At 49.6% G+C, this 19527-nt stretch overlaps 1 protein-coding gene across 1 annotated transcript; it reads left to right on the forward strand.

The window, feature by feature from the left end:
* Positions 1-9164: 9164 nt before the first annotated feature.
* ADGRF3 (adhesion G protein-coupled receptor F3) lies at positions 9165-19371 on the forward strand (the record flags this gene model as incomplete). Its single annotated transcript, XM_081101639.1, has 14 exons — positions 9165-9248; positions 10242-10302; positions 10681-10821; positions 11262-11435; positions 12375-12596; positions 13085-13294; positions 14046-14189; positions 14360-14556; positions 14962-15141; positions 15998-17380; positions 17795-17836; positions 17924-17986; positions 18480-18535; positions 19350-19371. 14 exons carry the CDS (start codon positions 9165-9167, stop codon positions 19369-19371), a joined length of 2979 nt encoding a protein of 992 aa, XP_080957765.1.
* Between the last annotated feature and the right edge of the window lie 156 nt (positions 19372-19527).

The following is a 19527-nucleotide window of genomic DNA, read 5'->3' on the forward strand; positions in this document are numbered from 1 at the left end:
ACAGGACACAGACATTCTGTTGTTTCGCTGAATGTGCAGCACCATTTGATATGGACGTCTTCATCTGCTCATCCACGGCAGAAAGAATAATGTGCATGCTGCTTTGACTAGAGTATTGTTTCAGGTAAACTTGAGTAAATGGAGAGAAGAGTTCAGGAAGATGAGCCCATAGAGGTTTATGAACTCTCGAGATCATCTCCCAGTTGTACATGCATGGATCTGACCCTAAATACTAGTAGCATACCATAGACTTAGAACTGCCCTAAGAAATAGATCATCACCCGGGTCCCAGGCTGGCCACTGGGTGGCACATATATGCAGTCGATCTGAATAGCACTACAAAGACTTTGAAGAGGGAACTGATGTTGAAAATAATCCACAGTAGGTTGTTCAGAACTTGGGACCTGAACCAAAACAAGTCAGTTGCCTCCTAACACAAAAATATCAACATTTTCCATAAGGTTTAAACAACAACCATGATCTCATATGTCCAAGACACAATCCAAAATTGCTTTGCATATGAAGAATCAGGAAATCTCAACTTACATGTGAAAAAAATAAGTCAACAAATACCAATGCCCAAATGCCACAGATGTTGGAAGTTATCGGAAAAAGACATTAAAGCAGCTATTCTAAAAATGTCATTGGTAAGTATGAACACTTGAAATTAATGAAAAGTCACAGTGATGAAATAGAAAATATGAAGAAATGAATGGAAATATTCGAACTGAAAAATATAACCCAACATTTTTAGACTACTGCTCTGAATTAATTTTCTATTGCTGCTGTAGCAAATTACTACAAATATTATGGCTTAACACAAAACAAATATAGTATGTTACTGTTCCAGGGTCAGAAGTCTGAAATAAAACAGAGTTAAAGTCAAGATGTCAGTGGCATTGCTTTTTTCTTGAGATTCCAGGGAAGAATCCATCTCCTTGCCTTTTCCAGCTTCTGCGTTCCTTGGCTCATGGTCCCTTCCTCCATCTTCAAAGCCCATCGCTCCAATCTCTGTTGTCGATCTCCTTTCTTTTGCCTCAGTCCTGTCTCCCTTCTATAAGGACCTTGTGATTATATTGGGCCCACTAAAATAATCCAGGGTAATCTCCCATCTCAAACCCTTAACTGAGCACCTGTTGTTCATGACAGGGAGAAAAAAAGATTGAAAAACTGAACAAAGTCATGGTGGGGGTGTCTATGGGAAAATACCAAAAAGCCTAAAATTTGTGTCATTTGAGACCAAGAAAAAGAAGAGAAGGAATATGGTGCAGGAAAAAATATCTGAAAAAATAATAGCTGAAATGCTCAAATTTGATGGAAAACATAAACCTGCAGAAAAAGCTCAGTGAATCCAAAACAAGATGAGTCTGAAGAACACCCAGCTTAGACTCACTGTAACTGCCAAAGACTAAAGATTTAACACACACACAAAAAAAAAACAAACAAAAAAAACTTGAAAGCAGCCAAGGAGAAATAATACATTATTTATAGGGAGGAAATGAATCAAATGACTGTGGATTTTGCATCAGAAACCATGAAAGCCAGACACATGTGCCAGAGTGAATCTCAGATTTTCAGACCTGTGCGGCACAGGCGCCTCCCCACCCCCCTTCACTCCCGGGGCTCGGAGGTCTCTCTGGATGGTAAAATTACCATCCTGCCTTCCCACCCAGGACTGGACTTACCAAGACTGATCTCACCCTAGCCGGTTTGGCTCAGTTCAGTGGATAGAGCGTCAGCCTATGGACTGAAGGGTTCTGGGTTCAATTCCAGTCAAGGGCACATCAATGTTTCTCTCTGTATGTTTCTCCCCCTCCCGTCTAGTCTCTCTAAAATTCAATGGAACATATATAATACTCTTTGTAATACTTTAAGCAATAAAACAATTTAATTTAAATAAAATTCAATGGAAAAATATCCTCAGGTGAGGATTAACAAAGTAATAATAATAATAAAATAAGACTGATCTTACCTGAGAAAGAAACAAAGAAGAAGAGAAAGCGGAGCCAGAAACCTAGAAGAGAAACCAAGGGGTGTGGCCATGGGGTTCTCTCAGGAGGAGTAGGCACTCCTGGACCCTGCTCAGAGAACCTTGTCCAGGGACATGATGTTGGAGAACAACAGGAACCTTCTCTCCTTGGATAACTTCCTTCCAGAAATCACAGGGATTCATCATCTTGCACTCATGGTCACCCCTTCATTCATTACTATATTCTTGGCCATTTCATTGCACCTGCACATGTATGGACAGAGTGAATTGATTCATTCATTCTCCTCTTGATGCCTCATAAGAACATTTTTTATACATGTTTCATGGAATATATATGTAGCACTCTCTTGAGTATATGCCTACAAGGATAGAAATCCAAGGATATTAAATTTGGTAAATTTCAGGGAAAATCCTATATAATAAAAGCCTAATATGCTAAGTGTCCGGTTGGCCTGTCGCCCATTCAATCAAAGCAGAATATGCTAATGATACGCTAAGCCCTCTCAACCGCTCACTATGATGTGCACTGACCACCAGGGGGCAGACGCTCCGACCGGTAGGTTAGGTTACTGCTGGCGTCTGGCCAACTGAGCGAGATGGGCTGGACATGCCCTGGAGCTCTCCTGCGGTCCCTCCCCGACTGGCCAACCTCCCGCGTCCCTTCCCAGCCCTGATTGTGCACCAGTGGGGGTCCCTTGGCCTGGCCTGGGCCCTCCCACAATCTGGGACCCCTCGGGGGATGTCGAAGCCAGTTTTGGCCCAATCCCACTAGTGCACGAATTTGTGCACCAGGCCTCTAGTATTATAATAAAGTTAGACCTATATTCCTTTAAAAGGAAGGAAGGGAGGGACGGAGGGAGGGAGGAAAAGGAAGAAACCATGAATGCCAGAAGGAGTGAAACAACATTTGCAAAGTACTACAAAGGCCATCTAATTTAACTCTTTCATTTTATTGACATGAAAACAAGTCTAGAAAGATGAGTCGTCTTGAATTCCTTTAATCCACATGAGGCCCTTTAATCCTATATCTTAAATAATAACCACTTTTCCACCATCACAGCTTCCTTGGCTTTTCTGAGCATGTGTCAACACACATTCCTTTAGCTGCAAATAACAGAAACATGGTCTCACTCCTTCAAGCAAAAAGAGAAATGATGAAAAGAAGTTGGGCTCTCTGATGGAATTCAAGATCAGGAGTGCGAATGAGCATCAGGAATAAAATAAAGTTAAAACAAGGACCTCCCTTCATGTTTGTTTCTGTTTCTGTCTACACTTTAGCTTCACTTTTCCTTTGAGCTCAGACCGTTTCTCCATTCTCATGACAGAAAACCAGTAGCTGCTGAGTTTTACATGTTGCGGGTCCAACTTCAGGCGCTCACTAGGTCCCTGTTACAAAATCGCTGCAGTTGGGGGGCTGGGTAACCTGTATGAGATGATTTCCACAGTAAACTGTAATTACGGGTAAAGGACAGTTTCTAGGAAGTGAGTCAGAAAATAAGTGGAGGGAAAAAAAGGAAAGAAGTGGAACATAAGCAGAAACAGGGGTTTCCAGTACACATACCTACTATTTTTTGCCCTTGACGCATTTGTAGGGCTTCTAACAAGGTGTTCAGAAATATTTTCTAGGTTTACTAATTTTAAAAAATTTATATATTTTGTCATTAGATAAATGTTTTCTTTTCAGCTTTCTCACTAGAATTTAAAATAAGTTTTGTTGTAATCACTGCATGGTGTTAGCTAGGAATGCTTATTCCTTTTTTTTTTTTTTTTTTTTTTCCCATTTCCACAGAGGGGAGGGAACTTCTGCTCCCCAGAGGAATATAGTCTCTATTCCCTCTCCTTTCCCCCAAGCAAAATGTGACTTATCTGACTGGGAAGACCAGGAGAATGAACTCTGGGTGCTCCCTCTTTTGAAGGGGCCAATCCTCTGGGCTCATTGTCAGCTCCCCCTTCCCCAAAAGGGAGGCCTGGAGGTGGCCCGCTGTGTCAGTGTCTGGGTGAGTAAATTCAGTTCAGGGTGGATGCCTGAGAGGTGCATCTGGCTGAGATTTAAACCACCTTCTCCTGCCCAGCTTTCCAGTAATGAAGCTGGTTTTGATCTCCAGCTGGCTGGCTCCAGCTTTCCCATTAGTGACCCTTTCTCAAACCTGAACCTGCAGTTCTTTGCTCATAGAAAAAAAAAAATCATGCTTCTTTCATGGAGTAATATTACCATTTTGTAGTCTTTTGTGATTTGTATAAGATCTCTCACATTCTTCATACTCGAAGCAGTCATCTTGTCCTACATATTTTCAGGATTTCATTTCATGCTTAGCTACGCCACCTTACACCTCCAAAATTATAAAACTATTTTAATAGATGGGTCTACATAGATAGAGGATGTTGCTTAACAGATACATTGTGGGGCATGGCTACAGTGTTTTGGCCAGGCTCAAGCCTCGAACTAATGAAAGGACAGGGTCCTCTCATTGCCACGTGCAAGTCCCAGCTGGAGGGCAGGGCGCCCCCAGCACAATCATAGCCAACGGCTGTGGTTGTAAGCTTGAACCTATGGTCCAAACACATAGCCCCACGTGCCTTGTGATAGGGTTTGGGTGCATGTAATTGAGTAAGGTTGGAGCTCACGAGAATGCTGTAAACAACGTGATCACGCCCCTACTTTGCCTCGTGGCATCTGCTATAAAATAAAGACACGGCTTGTGGGCGCTGGCGCTGTCTCCTCATCAGGGAGGCAGCGTCCCACCGAGGCCCAGCTATTATTCTCTTGTCTGTTTTTTCTCAATCCTTTCACCCCCCGCCCCCCGCCCTCCCCCACTTAGGATCACCTTTGGCCATAACAATACATAAGCTTATTAAGATTTTGACAGCCTGAATTATACATTAAAATCAGATAGGCCCCTGGTTTAGAGGATTTGAAATTATTGTACCTAGAAGAAAAAATTCTGTTCTACTCTCATGTCCTGGTCTTCCCCACATCTTGTAGGAGTCAAAGATAGCATCAGAAACTCCATGAGTTTCTTCAACTTCTCTAAGCTGTGCTTTGGGGCAAATACTTTAACATAAATGCTGAGGCAGGGTTTTCTGTACTATCCCAGACGGTGAGTATGGGGTCTCATTCTAGGATCCAGAGTTAGATGCTGAAGTCCTATGAGATCAGAAATTCTTACTACTTATCTGAATCGTTTTATACCACTTTTTTTTTTTTGAGAGTAGATTTATTAAAACTGGGTCAATAAAACAAGAGGGTTTAGGATAGAAGAAGCAACAGAAGTGCTGAGGTGGGGCTGCTTTGGTTCACTGGAAAGTCAGAGAAAAGAAGGCCTTGGAGACAGGTGCACGGATTTAGCTGCCGCTGCCCATCACGCCCCTGGTTGCAAGTCGGGTGGGAACCCTTAGAGTTGAGGAGGGAAGAAAGGTGTGTGCATGCTCTTGAGAGGCAGAGCACTTTAAATTCTTGATGTCATAAGTGTCATTTTTTATGAAGAGATATATAGCACCTGGCTTTGTGTTAATCCTTCTTATTGTCACATATTTCACAGATCATGCATTTCATGGCATCAAACAATTTTTTTTTCTTTTTCTCTCTTTGGCATCAAACAATCTTAAACAAGTACTTTCTATATTAGAACTTTCTCCCCCAGTGATTAGCTAATTAGCTGTTACTGTAATTGGGTAAACAGCTGTGTGCTCTCTGTTCCTCTGCACACTGTCAAAATACCATATTTCATAATGTCATGATCTCTGTGCCCAAATCATATTTTGGCAAATGCACCAAGATATATTCAGTTGTGGGGTCAGAAGTGTGTGTTAAGTGATACATGTGTGAGAGTTCTCTCTCCTAGCTTCCTGACTTTTTTAAAAATTGATCTTTATTGTTGAGATTATTTCAGATGTCCCTCTTTTTTCCTCCTATAGCTCCCCTCCATCCAGTTCCCATCCCATCCCAGGCCCTCGCCACCCTATTGTCTGTGTCCATAGGTAATGCATACATGTATATAAGATCTTTAATCTCTTCCCACACCCCCTTCCCTCTGAGAATCGTCAGTCTATTCCATTTCCCTGACTCTTTTTAAAATGAGGTTTTATTTGTTTTCACAAATACAATATGATCTTTTACCTATTGCTCTTATATCCTTGTAACTTTGCTGAACTTTAATTAGTAATAATAGTTTTTTGAGTGGATTTCATAGAATGTTCTAAATAATTTTACTTTTATTTTCCAATCTGGATGCCTTTTAGTTCTTTTTCTTGCCAAATGGATCCAGCTACACCCTTTCAGTACAATATCTCTATGGCCTTTGGTTCCTTGTAGATCTCAGCTGCATTCCAAATGGTCCATTTGCTGATTTAAGGACTTCTAGATAAGGTATTCATGAGGCGACTTTCCATAAAGCTTTTTTGAAGTACTGCCTTCCTTGAGAATGAAATTCTATCTTATATTATTTTTAATTAATTTTTGTAGCCAGAATTTTCTATTATTCTGTATTTAAATTGCTCTGTCTTAATTCCCTCCATCTAGATTCCCTAGACTCAAAGTCAGAAGACCTGGTCTTCAGTCTTTAAGTCCTGCCATTTACTAGCTGTGTGATATCTGACTAGTCAGTTTCCCCTCTTGGCTCCTCCTTTTCTGAAAAGGGAGAGTTGAAGTAGATGATATCTCAGCTAAAGTCCCTTCCCACTCTAACAACCGATCATTTAATATTCTAATAACTTAATGCCATAAATAAGAAGTTAGGATTCATATGGGATAAAGGTCTAAACAACTTTTATTAGTTAGTAACCTGTTAAGAGTTTACATAGTAAAGGAAGTTTTCAGATAACTTGTTGGGATCCAGATAAGAGAAGCCTGGATTGCAGACCTTTGTTATTAGAGACCCAGCTGGCGTGGCCTGAAGGATCAGAGCAGAGAGCAATAGAAAGGGAACTTTCTTTGACCAGCGTGCAACTCAGAGCTCAGAGAAGCTGTCAGCAGGGGGAACATTATTGGTTTCAAAAGATCATCCTGTCTGTAGAGAGACAAAGGTCAGTAGCCTTATGGTTGACCGTGGACTTGGGAGTAGGTAGGTGGCAGGAATAAGTACCTGTCTGAACCCCACCCTAGGCCTAAGACCTGATTCACCCCTGTGGGTGCTTCCTGACAACCGGTGACACCTGGGCATAACTGAAGGACTCTGAACTTGGTCGGTATATGAGAAAGAAGTTGAGGCTGTAAGATCTGATATTTTTATTGAGGTTTTTCCCATTATAGAACACAAAATTGAAAAATACAGAAAAGTGGAAAAGGATATAAATCCTACCATTTAGTTACAACCACTGTTAGTGTCTTGATGGGTTTCATTCATTTAATACAAATATTACTTAAGGCCTCTTACAGTTACTTCCCCCAATGTTCTTTGTTTGGAAATTCAATATTTACTTAACCTATCCCTTTGGAATGGAGAGAATTCACTTGCTGCCACAGACAACTCTGCCTTGAATATCCTTATACACATTTTTGTGCTCATGTGCAAGTACATTTTTGTCAACACTGAATATAATCAATATCTTGTCTTTTGATAATTGGTAGCTGACAGTATTTTCTTATTAATCTTTTTTATAATATATTTTTATTGATTTCAGAGAGGAAGGGAGAAGGAGAAAGAGATAGAAACATCAGTGATGGCCCTATTCGGCTTGACTCAGTGGATAGAGCGTCAGCCTGCGGACCGATGGTCCCAGGTTCGATTCCGGCCAAGGGCACATGCCGGGTTGTGGGCTCAATCCTCAGTAGGGGGTCTGCAGGAGGCAGCTGATCAATGATTCTCTCTCATCATTGATGTTTCTATCTCTCTCTCCTCCCTTCCTCTCTGAAATCAATAAAGAAATATATTTTTTTTAAAAAAGAAACATCAGTGATGATAGAGAATCATTGATTGGCTGCCTCCTGCACACCCCCTACTGTGGAATCTAAAAAACAAACAAAACAGACTGATAGATACAGAGAACAGGTTGCCAGGTGGGATGAGGGGCTGGGTAAAAAAGGTGAAGGGATTAAGAAGTACAACTTGGCAATTAGAAGCTAGACACATGGATGTAAATACAGCATAAGGAATATATTGTGCTGTGTATGGTGCCGCGTGTGTACTAAACTTATCAGGGAGATCACTTTGTAAGTTATATAAATGCCTAACCACTCTGCTGTACACCTGAAACTAATTACTATTGAATGTCAAGTGCAATTGAAAAATTAAAAAATAAGATTAGCCGTTATGTAATCATTATGCTAGAAATCTGTTGTTTTTTGCCTTTCTACCTTATCATCCTTCTCATCCCAAACTGAAATCTTGTTAGACAGTCTAATTTATTTCCATTCTGGCTTCTGGGCTTTGTGTCTTGTTTAGAAAAGGCTGATTCTTCACTTCAAAATCATTTTGTGAAATTACTTGATACTTTTTCCTAGTATTTTTCCAGATTTTTGATACACTTCTGTTTCTAGTCTATCTGGAAGTTATTTGAAGATAACAATCAGCTCTAACGTTTGTCTTTTCTAACCTTGACTCTGTGCTCAATGATCCCTCTTCCTGGGAGTTTCAGAACAACCCAGATCTCCTAGATCAGTAATGGTGAGCCTATGACACGCGTGTCAGCGGTGACACGCGAACTCATTTTTTTGGTTGATTTTTCTGTGTTAAATGGCATTTAAATATATAAAATAAATATCAAAAATATAAGTCTTTGTTTTACTATGGTTGCAAATATCAAAAAATTTCTATATGTGACACGGCACCAGAGTGAAGTTAGGGTTTTTCAAAATGCTGACACGCCGAGCTCAAAAGGTTCGCCATCACTGGCCTAGATCCTTGGAGACGTGACCAAACTTGACTTAGCGACACATTGCTGGCTGTGATCTAGGACCCCTAAGTCCTCTCCTGCTCGCCGAGTCCTTGGCCCAGACCCCAGGGGCAATCTGGACAGACTCCTCTCACGGGGGCACGGGGGCTCCAGGTGGCCCCACAGTGACCTGGATGCCCATTTGTCTCCGCCACGGGCGGCAGCACTTCCTCTGCACAGTCAGCCCTGGCTCCCTTCCACTCTTCCCTCCCTTCCCGTCTGCGCACCGTCGGGCCAGCTCTTCTCGGAGGAAATTTGCATCATGCAGCAGAGGGAGGGCTCTTGAGGACTGCTTCACTGAGCCATGGTCTGTTCGGCGGCCCCCGTGCTACTCCTGGCCGTGACTCTCCCCCTCGTGGGGCCACCAGTGGCCCGAGCAGCCCAACCTGTGAGTAAGACTGGGGTAAGGACCCTGGGAAAGTGCAGAGGCAACACTGGGGACCCCTGGGTGTGAGAGGCAGCGAGGAGTGGGGTGAAATGGCAGGTGGAGGGGAAAGGGCTGGCGATCTGGCTGGTTATCGGGTCTCCGGGACCTCCATCTTCCATTCCGGAGTGCGGGATGGCTGTGTTTCTCTGTTTGAGTCCCTGTGAACTCCAGTGATGCCTGCCCACTCTGGATAAAGGCTGTTCCAGTCAAGCTTACAATTTTGAAAATGAAAAGAAAAACTTTCCAGATTTGGGACCCACTGGCATAGAGGACAGGAGAGAACCTGGGAAAGATGGCTGAGTGTAGATTCGTACTTTCTCATCTTTGTTTGCTCCCAGGAGGTTTTCTCTCTCTCTCTCTCTCTCTCTCTCTCTCTCTCTCTCTCTCTCTCTCTCTCTCTCTGTGTGTGTGTGTGTGTCTCCTTGTCTCTATCCATATCTGTTTTTAGGTAGATATCCACATACATATAAAATTTTGAGCAAAGCAGGAGTCGGTGAGGAATAATTTACAGGAACCAGAGACTGAGGGAAGATGCTGCCTCTGCCACCCCAGTGGCAATTCTTAGGGAGGGAATGGAAGCCCGAGCCTCTGGGCCCAGCCAGCTCTGCCCAGCCCGCCCCCTGGAGCCCCAGACCCAGCCATTTCAGTTAGCCCAGAGGCCCAGGGACAGGCAAACTCAGGAAAGAATTAAGCAAAGCATGTTGACTCTCTGGGGTGTGCCTGGCTCCTGGGTTCCGGCCCTGGCAGGTCCCTGAGGCTGCATCCCTCGCACCTCCTGCCACAGCCTACTTTCTCCTCCCGATGTCCCGCTTAATTCCAGGAAAACGAGGACCCCCAAAGGGACTGTATCCTGCCAGCACAGCCAGGCGGCCCCTGAGCCACTTGGAGAAGGAAGTGTCCCTCAGAGAGGGGTCAGCCTCTCCTAGGAAGCCTCTCCTCTTTGCTCTGTCCTAGGGACCCAGTCAGGCAGGAGGGGAAACTGGGCAGCAGCTGGACCAAGAGAGCGGAGCAGGTGGTGAGTGGACGGAGGAGGAGGCAGCGAGGGAGCAGGAAATGAGGCGAGAGAGGCCTGGAAGAGGCCAGGAGGGGTTGGCAAGTGGGGTAAAGAGAGAGGACTGGGTCTGAGCTGGTCAGGTAGGTACCTACGCTGCCTCTCTAGCTGTGCGGCCTGGAGAAAATCATCTTTAAATGGGGTTGTTGGGAGGGTGACATAAAACATGTTTCATAGCTAAATGAGGCGGTATATCCCCGAGTCCTGGCTGTGCCTCGACGGGCTGTGGGAGGTGTGATCTGCTGCGGGTTCTTGGCAGAGACCAGCTCAGTGCGGGATGCAAAGGGGAGCTGGCCCCTGGCCTTGCTGCCTCCCTCTCCAGCCGCCCTGCTTCTCCTGCAGAATCAGCCCTGCTCTCGGTCCATGTCCAGCTGGTCTTCTCACATGGGGGCTGGCCAGCAGCACTCTCCAGGCCCCTGCCTCTGCCCCCTGCCTCTGCTTCCTCTTCCCCGGGAACTCTCGCTGGCCTCAGCCTCACGACAGGTAGGGGAAGTTCCCCCGCCTCCTGCCTCTGCCGGCCCTGCACCCCCTGCACGGGCAGGGCTCAGAGTGAAGGGGACGTGGGTGCCCACCCCTCCCGCAGCCCCTGGCCTGAGACGCTCCCTGTTTCCTGGAGGGTCTGCATGGCCCAGCTCCCCCTCACCTCCCACCAGACAGACCCTGCGCCTCCTGCTCCATCTTCTAAATGGGGGCCCAAGGCACAGACAGCGGTGGGCCTAGACTTCTCCACCCACCCCTGATGCTTTGAAACCTGGCTGAGGAGGCAGTCCCAGGTGGGTGGGTGTGGCTGAGGGGCCTGTGACTTGGGGATTATTCCGGACACCCAGCCCCAGAGCCTCTCAGGCATCAGGCAGTTGTGGATCCTGCCGAGCTGGCTTCCCCAGAAGCCTGCCCCCTTCTCCTTCCCCTCCCCTCTGTTGCAGAGTGTAATGTCAAGCCGGATGGGCTTACCTATTGTGCCTGCCTGTCTGGATACCAGTGGAACGCCAGCATCTGCTCCCGTCACCAGCTCTGCCAGCCCCCCCACAACCACCGGCCCTGCGGCTGCCTGGTCTTGAGCCCTCCTGAAGCTGGGTACTGCCAGGTGCTGCCACCTGGTGAGGAGAGTTGAGAACTTGAAGAGCAATGGGCCCAAGTGAAAGGAGCTTGCTCTGTGTGTTTTTCCTCTCTGACTCTGCATTTCTGCCAGCTGGCCCAAGCCCAGCGGCCCCTCGGGTTGGGAGAAGTCTCCAGCCATCACCGCAGATCAGGGGCCCGAGCTTGGGTCCTGAGGAGTGAGGCTCATGAACGGCAGGCAGGGCCCTGGAGACAAACCGACAAGGAGAGAAACCTTCCTCGCTGGGGGAGGGGCAGTCATCGGCCAACAAGGTTCCCTGTTTGGTTCCCAATGACAGATGGGGTCTTCCAGGCGGCAGCCACACTCCTCCAGGGACAAAGCAAAATAAAAAATGCTAGGTGGGCCCTAACCTGTTTGGCTCAATGGATAGAGCGTCGGCCTGCGGACTGAAGGGTCCCAGGTTCGATTCTAGTCAAGGGCATGTACCTTGGTTGCGGGCACATCCCCAGTGGGGGGTGTGCAGGAGGCAGCTGGTCGATGTTTCTCTCATCGATGTTTCTAACTCTCTACCCCTCTCCCTTCCTCTACCTCTCTGCCCCTCTCCCTTCCTCTCTGTAAAAAATCAATAAAATATATTTTTTAAAAAAATGCTAGGTGGGGAGGGAGAGAGGAGGGATGGGCTTCAGAAGCCGGAGAAGCCGGTAGGGGGAGGGGGACGGGACAGGAAGAGCTTAACCCAAGAACATATGTGTATATATGCATCACGTATGGAATAGACAATAGTATGGGGAAGGCCTGGGTGAGGCTGGGCTTGGGTGGAGGCGGGCAAAAAGGGAGAAAATAGGATACATCTGTAATACTGTCAACACAATCAATCAATCATTCAATAAAAATGATGGAGAAGCGTTTCAGCGTCGCTGCACGTCAGCCCACAAGTTCAAGTTCCTGCCGCAGACCCCTGTCTCTTGCCTCCCTGCAGTCCCGGGCAGCCTGAGCCTGGACTCCTGGCTGCAGGTGCCTGGCCACACGCTGAACCTGACCCTCCACACGAGCCAGGAGACCACCAGCCTGAACTGGTTCCTGCGGCGGCACACGGGGAGCCCCGGGCCCATCCCTCTGCAGCCGGGGACACAGGTGTCCCTGACGTCGAGCCAGGGCCAGGCTGTCCTCAGCATCCGCAACGTCTCACACGAGTGGGAAGGTAGCCAGCCTGTTCTTCCCTCCGCCTCTCTTCCCCTTCACTCCTCCTCCCTTCTCTTTCCTCCTCCTCTTCTCCCTTTCCGTCTATTCATTCTGGGACATAATGGGGAAGAGGCCCGTTGACATGGACATTTGTGAAGGAAGAGTGCTGAAAGTAGGGTCTCCGTTTTAACTGAGAACAGATGAGTGCTTTTCTTCCAGCTGGTGAAATGGCAGGGATGGTGCAGGAAGGGCATCTCCTGGAGGGAAGGAGGGAGGTGCACTTTGGAATTCATGGCGACCGGCTCATCAGAAAGGGTCAGGGGCCTCCTCTCCAGACCTCTTCCCGCCCAGGAATCCCTTTGCGGGCAGGGGTCTTTCTTGCTGACGTTAGCAGAAGCTAGTCCAAGATGGCCACCCTAGGTTGTAGCTTGGGAACAGCAGAGCTTCTGTGGTGCAGGTGGGGGCCGGAGGAGCCCGGAGCCACGGCAGGTGTGTGTATGTCTGCAGGTGAGTACATGTGCTGCTTCGAGGCCCAGGGATTCCGGTGGGAGCTGTACCAGTTGGTGAGGGTGCCCCTGCAGGCGACAGACGTGGCTCGGCTTCCAGACCGGCTCTCCGTCTCCTGTGCCACCTCCCCGCGCTTCCAGCTGAGCTGCTGCATCCCCTACACACCCCTGGGCTACATGGCTTCCTGGAGCCCTGGAGAGGGCAGCGAAGGTACGAAAGGGCCGGCTGGCAGGGGCAGGGGAGAGGGGCAGCGCTCCGCCAGGCAGCCGGCTCTCCAACTCAGCAGAAGCAGAGGCTGCAGTTCCACCTGGGAGTTCTAGGCCCAACTCCAGCACTGTGTTTGCCCGATAGGGCAGTCATTTCCAACCTTTTCCATCCCATGGCACATAAACTAGTCCCCAAAGTTCTGTGGCACACCAAAAAAATACAGGATATATTTTGCCGGTCTGATTTTAAAAAATAGGTATAATTTTTATTCATTCACACCCGGTGACTATGGTGTTGGTGGTTGTCATTTTTTTTATTTGACAGTCTAAGAGAAAAGAGGTCAGTGCCCCTGATTAAATAGTCGGGTATTGCATGTTTTAAAATCCCTGCGGCACACCAGTTGAAAATCTCGGCTACGGAGCAATGCCAGTTCTATGAATACAGCGGCAGCCACCACTACGAAATGCCCTTCTCCACACAAGCTCCTTAAACGCTCGCAATACACTCTGTGAGGGTCATCTGATGACAGTTCATTCTGTGGCTTCAAGTCCCCGGGCGAGTTAGCGGCCCCCAGTGTCCTTCCCCAGAATCTGAGCTCTGCCTTGGGCAATTGGGTGCCCTCGTACCCCTCTGCTCTTCCCCTGCTGCATCGACTTCTGAAATCGCTAGAAACGCTGACACGACAGATCTGGGCCTGCTGGGTCTGGGTCTCTTCCTGGCCTGTGACAGCTCCCTTCTCTCATCTCACCCTCAGCCTCCTTATTCAACACACCAGGCGACCAGTGCCTCGTGCTGGCCACTCAGCACTGCCCTGCAGCTGACATCACATACACTTGTGACCTGCAGAGCCCAGGACTGACTCCTCTCAGGGTCCCCGTCTCTGTCACCATCATCCAGGGTACGTGGGGCTTACGGTCCGGCTGGCCCACCCCTCACCTGCTTGCCCTGGGAGCGCCCCCTCGGCATTTCCCGACACGGGGCCAGCCTCCAGAGCCTGCGTGGTTTCTGCCCAAGGAAAGCCTTGGGAGAGACTGCGGTTGCTGAGCCGTCCCTGACATCATTCTTCAGATGGAGACACTACCTGCCCTGAGGACTCTGCAATTGTTGCCTGGAATGTCACCAAGGCTGGCCATGTGGCACAGGCCCCCTGTCCCGCGAACAGGACGGGCGTGGTGAAGAGGACTTGTGGGCCTGACGGGGCCTGGGGGCCCATCCACAGCAGCTGCACAGACACCAGGCTGCTGGCCTTGCTTCGGAGAGCCCAGGTACAGCTCTGGCCCTGCTGCCCACATGCCACGGCCTCCACGAACCGCCCTTCCTCACGCAGGACCAGCCCAGAGTCCCTCCTCCTGAGGCCCAGAGGTGGTTCAGCTTCTCTGAACGGGATCCCTAGCAGGGCCCGGAAGTGGGTGTGGGGGCTTAGAGTGGCCAGGACTCTCATGGCGGGAGTGTGCCAGTCTCAAACCTGAATCTGGCAAGGGCCCATCCCCTAACATTGGTGTCAGCTCCTTCCACATGGCTCACTCCGCTCTCTGCTTCCTGATCCCCTGGGAAGGGATGTGGCTACCTGGAGGAAGGACTGGATGGGGGGGAAGTGACCCCTTTCTCCTGAGGACTGGCATTCTTCACCCCCACCCCCATCCCACCCCACCCTGTCCTGTCTGGATCAGCTGCTGTGGGCCGGCCAGGGCTGGCCTGCCGAAGAGGTGCCACAGAGCCTGGCACAGCTGCTGGAGCAGACAGAGGTGGTGAGCTCACCCTCTGACTTATTGGCACTGCTGGGCACCATGACATTCCTGGCCAAGGTGGTGGCAGACACCGGAATACCACTTCGCCGCAGTGCCCTGGAGGTAAGCTCTCTGAGCCACAGCAGGAGCCAGCTGGGTGGAGGAGGTAGAAGCTCTTCGTCATTGGCACTCTGTCCTCTGACATCACCGTGGGCTGTCACATGACAGACCTCTCTAGAGTGCAGTGTCTGCTCCTGGGGTCCGTCTCTCCTCTTTGGACACCAGTCTCTAAGGCCATGGAATGTGGAGGTTCGATGCTGGTAGGAAGGGGTAGGTAGACATGAGTTCAGAGGCGTACATTGCATTCACATGCAGACATGTGGATGTGATGTGAATCCCCCGTGCACACATATGTGCACACACAATACCTACATGAAGAAACTCTAACACAGTTGGCTTTGCTTCACTCCCCAAGCCAGCTCTCAGTATAGGCATCAACTGGTGACCCGTAGGCCACAGACAAAAGAATAACTAGGAGTTATGACACTACACACTCTTCCATGTCTGGGAATATGTGTCACATGTTGGTATACAGACATGCACATGGCTCTGATTTGAACATGGTGCCTCTACCACCATTCCTAGCTTGCAGACGGGTAGGGGTCAAGAAATTGAAGAGGGGCCCCCTTAGGGCCTTGATGACCCCCAAGGGATGGAGGGGGAAGAAGGGTTGTCAGAGGGGTAGAATGTGCTTCAGGAGACCACAGTGTTGAAGATGTCCCAGTGGTTAGCTGAACAGCCCCCATTCTTCCGGTACAGAAACTCTCCCCTCATAGTCCTGTCTTCTCCCCTTTCTCTCTAACCTTGAGCCTTGCAGTGAACGAGGAAAGGTAGGTTTGGGGATCTGTAGTTCCCGGTGCCCCAGCTCAGTGCTGTGGGTACTAGCAGCGAGGCCTCATCTCTCTGTTGGGTGCCACAGGCTCTCCTGAAAACCACGGACAAGGTCCTAGACATGGACACCAGTTCTCTGTGGACCCCAGCCCAGGCCCAGAAGCCCTCGGCAGCCTCCGATCTCCTGCTGGCAGTGGAGACCCTGGCACACAGCCTGTGCCCACAGGATCACCCCTTCTCCTTCAGCCTGCCCAGTGTGCAGCTGCAGACCCAGCTCCTCACACCCACAGTTCCTGCTGACTACAGAGTCTCCTTCTCCACTCAGCCCCCACTCTGGGCACAGATTCCCAGACGCTCACTGGCCCCACTGGACACTAGCAATAGTAACATCACGATTACTAGCCTGGTGCTGCGAAAACTGGACCACCTCCTACCCTCAAACTATGGACAAGAGCTGGGGGACTCCCTCTACGCCACTCCCGGTCTGGTCCTCTCCATCTCCATCATGGCAGGTGGCCAGGCCTTCAACCAGGGAGAAGTCACCATGGACTTTGGGGACAGAGATAACCCCTTTCACTGTGTCTTCTGGGATCACCATCTTTTCCAGGGCAGCGGGGGCTGGTCAGGTGAAGGGTGCCAGGTGCAGGCAGCCAATGCCAGCGCCACCACTCAGTGCATCTGTCGGCATCTCACTGCCTTCTCCATCCTCATGTCCCGACACACTGTTCCAGGAAACCCCACCCTGGAGCTGCTGAGTCAGGTGGGCTTGGGGGCCTCCATTCTGGCGCTGCTTGTGTGCCTGGGCGTGTACAGGCTGGTGTGGAGAGTCGTAGTACGGAACAAACTTGCCTACTTGCGCCACGCAGCCCTGCTCAACGTGGTGCTCTGCCTGCTGGCCGCGGACACCTGCTTCCTGGGAGCCCCCCTGCTTCCTCCGGGGCCCCGCAGCCCACTCTGCCTGGCTGCTGCCTTCCTCTGTCATTTCCTCTACCTGGCCACCTTTTTCTGGATGCTGGCTCAGGCCCTGATGTTGGCCCACCAGTTGCTTTTTGTCTTCCATCAGCTGTCCAAGCGCCGAGTCCTCTCCCTGATGGTGGTTCTCGGCTACCTGTTCCCGATGGGGTTTGCAGGGGCCGCCCTGGGCCTCTACCTACCCCGAGGGCAATACCTGGAGGAGGGGGTGTGCTGGTTGGATGGGAAGGGAGGGGCGCGCTACACCTTCGTGGGGCCGGTGCTGGTCATCGTGGGCCTCAACGGGCTGGTACTAGCCATGGCCATGCTGAAGCTGTTGAGACCGTCGCTGTCAGAGGGACCCCAGGCGGAGAAGCGCCAGGCCCTTCTGGGGGTGATGAAAGCCCTGCTCATTCTCACACCCATCTTCGGCCTCACCTGGGGGCTGGGCCTGGCCACTCTGCTCGAGGAAGTCTCCGTGGTCCCTCACTACATCTTCACGATTCTCAACACCTGCCAGGTGAGTGGCTGTGCTCGCTGCCATTCTAGATGCTCTAAGTCACGGCCACTCCCTTCTCGGTGGCATCATGATGGGGCAGAAGAAACATAGCTGGGGAGTCTTAGAAGGCGGAGGTTTGGATCCCAGCTCCTCCTCGCTGGATAACTTGGGACAAACCTCTCTGAGCTTTGGTTTTCTTATCTGTAAAATAATGTCTGGTTTTGCCAGAGAAGTCGGGGGATTGTAGGTTCCCCATCCTCTGCACCGTGCGCAGTAAGAAAAGCACTGAACGGCCCCGCACAGCAATGGTGCTGAGGTACAGAGCCCGAGGGGGGCCTCAGCACCGATGGACAAGAGGAGGGAGGGGCACGAAGAGGAGAGGAACGGCTGATCCCTTCCTCGCTGACTCACTCATCCCCATATCCCTCTTTTCAGGGGGTCTTCATTTTGCTGTTTGGCTGCCTGATGGACAAGAAAGTGAGTCTGCCCACCGAATCCCCGCCTGACTCACATCCGAAGGCAGGGACTTTGGCTGCCATAGCCAGGCATTTCTCTCTCCTGCAGGTACAAGAGGCTTTACTCAAACGCTTCGGCTGTGCCCAGCCCCCCAACTCCACCATCTCCTTGGTGAGTCAAATCCTTAGTTCTAGCTGCCCCCACCTCCCCCCCCCCCCCCCCCCGCCGCACACCACCGCCCCGGAGAGCAGGTCAGAAGCAGGAGGCCCGCAGCCTACCTAGAGGAGATGGGCACAACTAGGAGCTGAGAGAAGATGGGGTTGTTTTCTAGATTGAGCATGGTTCCGGGTTCAAGCTCTCCACAATGCAGACAGCAGCCCTGTCAGAAAAGTCAGGTTCTTGGGCCCCTGATTATAACCTGGACGCCTGGTGACTCTCTCGTCCCTGGTTTCTCCATCTGAAAATCTGCCTCCCGTCGCTATGTGAAGGGAAAAGCTAGGATGGGTGTGCATGGGCATCACTGTCGCTGAGAGCAAAGTTCCTAGGATTACTGTGATCCCGGCAGGAGGGCAGGTGAGGGTGTGAAAAGGGACACAACCTTGTTAAAGGAGAGTCAGCAATCATAATCATCGCCCTGCAATTGGGCCTTTCCGCCCCTTCCCAGGCCACAAATGAAAGCCACCTCCCGGAACCCAGCAGAGGGAGAAGTGACAATGCCAGGTGAGGATGGAGTGTCTTGGGAACAGAGTAAGCGGCTTCCTGGCCAAGCTCTTGACAGAAAGCCCCCCACACCTGCTCCAGCCCAAAGGGAGGGGAACAGACTTTGCCAGGGTGGATGTTTCTAGACGAGCTAGGAAGGTGAAGGCCGTAGAGCAGAAATTGTGGCATCTACTATTGCTTTCCCAGAAAGCTCCAGGGAGTTTGACCACCAACAACCCCTGCCTCAGTTCACCCTGAAGATTCCCTCTCACACTATCAAATGTTTAATTATCCTGAAAAATCCTTGTTTTCAAGGAATTGCCATTGGTGAGCGTGGTGTCCAGAAGGGAGGGCAATCTGCAAAAGTGGGCAAGGTCTCCTCCCACCAGCCCTGGCGACAGGGCACGCTCTGGTGGGGAAGGCAAGAGCTTTGAGAGACCACACACAGGACCCGTGTTCCTCCAGGGGAGCGTAGGGTGTGTGCTTGAATCCACCAGGATGGGCCTTCGTCCAATGCCCTGCACCCTTCCCCGCTCCCAGAATTCAGCCCTCCCAAAAGACAGGCTATGCTCCCATTAGTCACACTCATTTCTCTTGTACTCATCTGTCCCCACCCCTACACTACCCAAGCAAGAAGAGCAGGAAAAACTAGTTGAAGCTATCAAATGAACAAAGCTGCCTTTGCTGGAAAAATAATGAAGATAACAAAGTTCAAAATAATTGCAAGTAAAACTGTCTCAACCAATTTTTAACTAGTCAACTGTTTATGTTACAGATATCGTTGATAAAAATGGTTTGAACTAGTCAGTGATTTCTGATTATTTCTTCTCTACAGTTATGAAGAAAAGATGACTTAATTGACAGGAACTCTGATCTTCCGAACATTAGAGGTGAAGGGCAGAATTTGGTTTGCTTATTTTCAAAGTTTAGGAAAAGTGAAGTTAATGAGACCTCCTTCTTTAACTTTTAAAAATATTAATATAAAATTTTTGTACATATACACATGTATACAA

The sequence above is a fragment of the Myotis nattereri genome (genome assembly GCF_964212035.1).
Source record: "Myotis nattereri genome assembly, chromosome: 10".
Classification (NCBI taxonomy): Eukaryota; Metazoa; Chordata; class Mammalia; order Chiroptera; family Vespertilionidae; genus Myotis; species Myotis nattereri.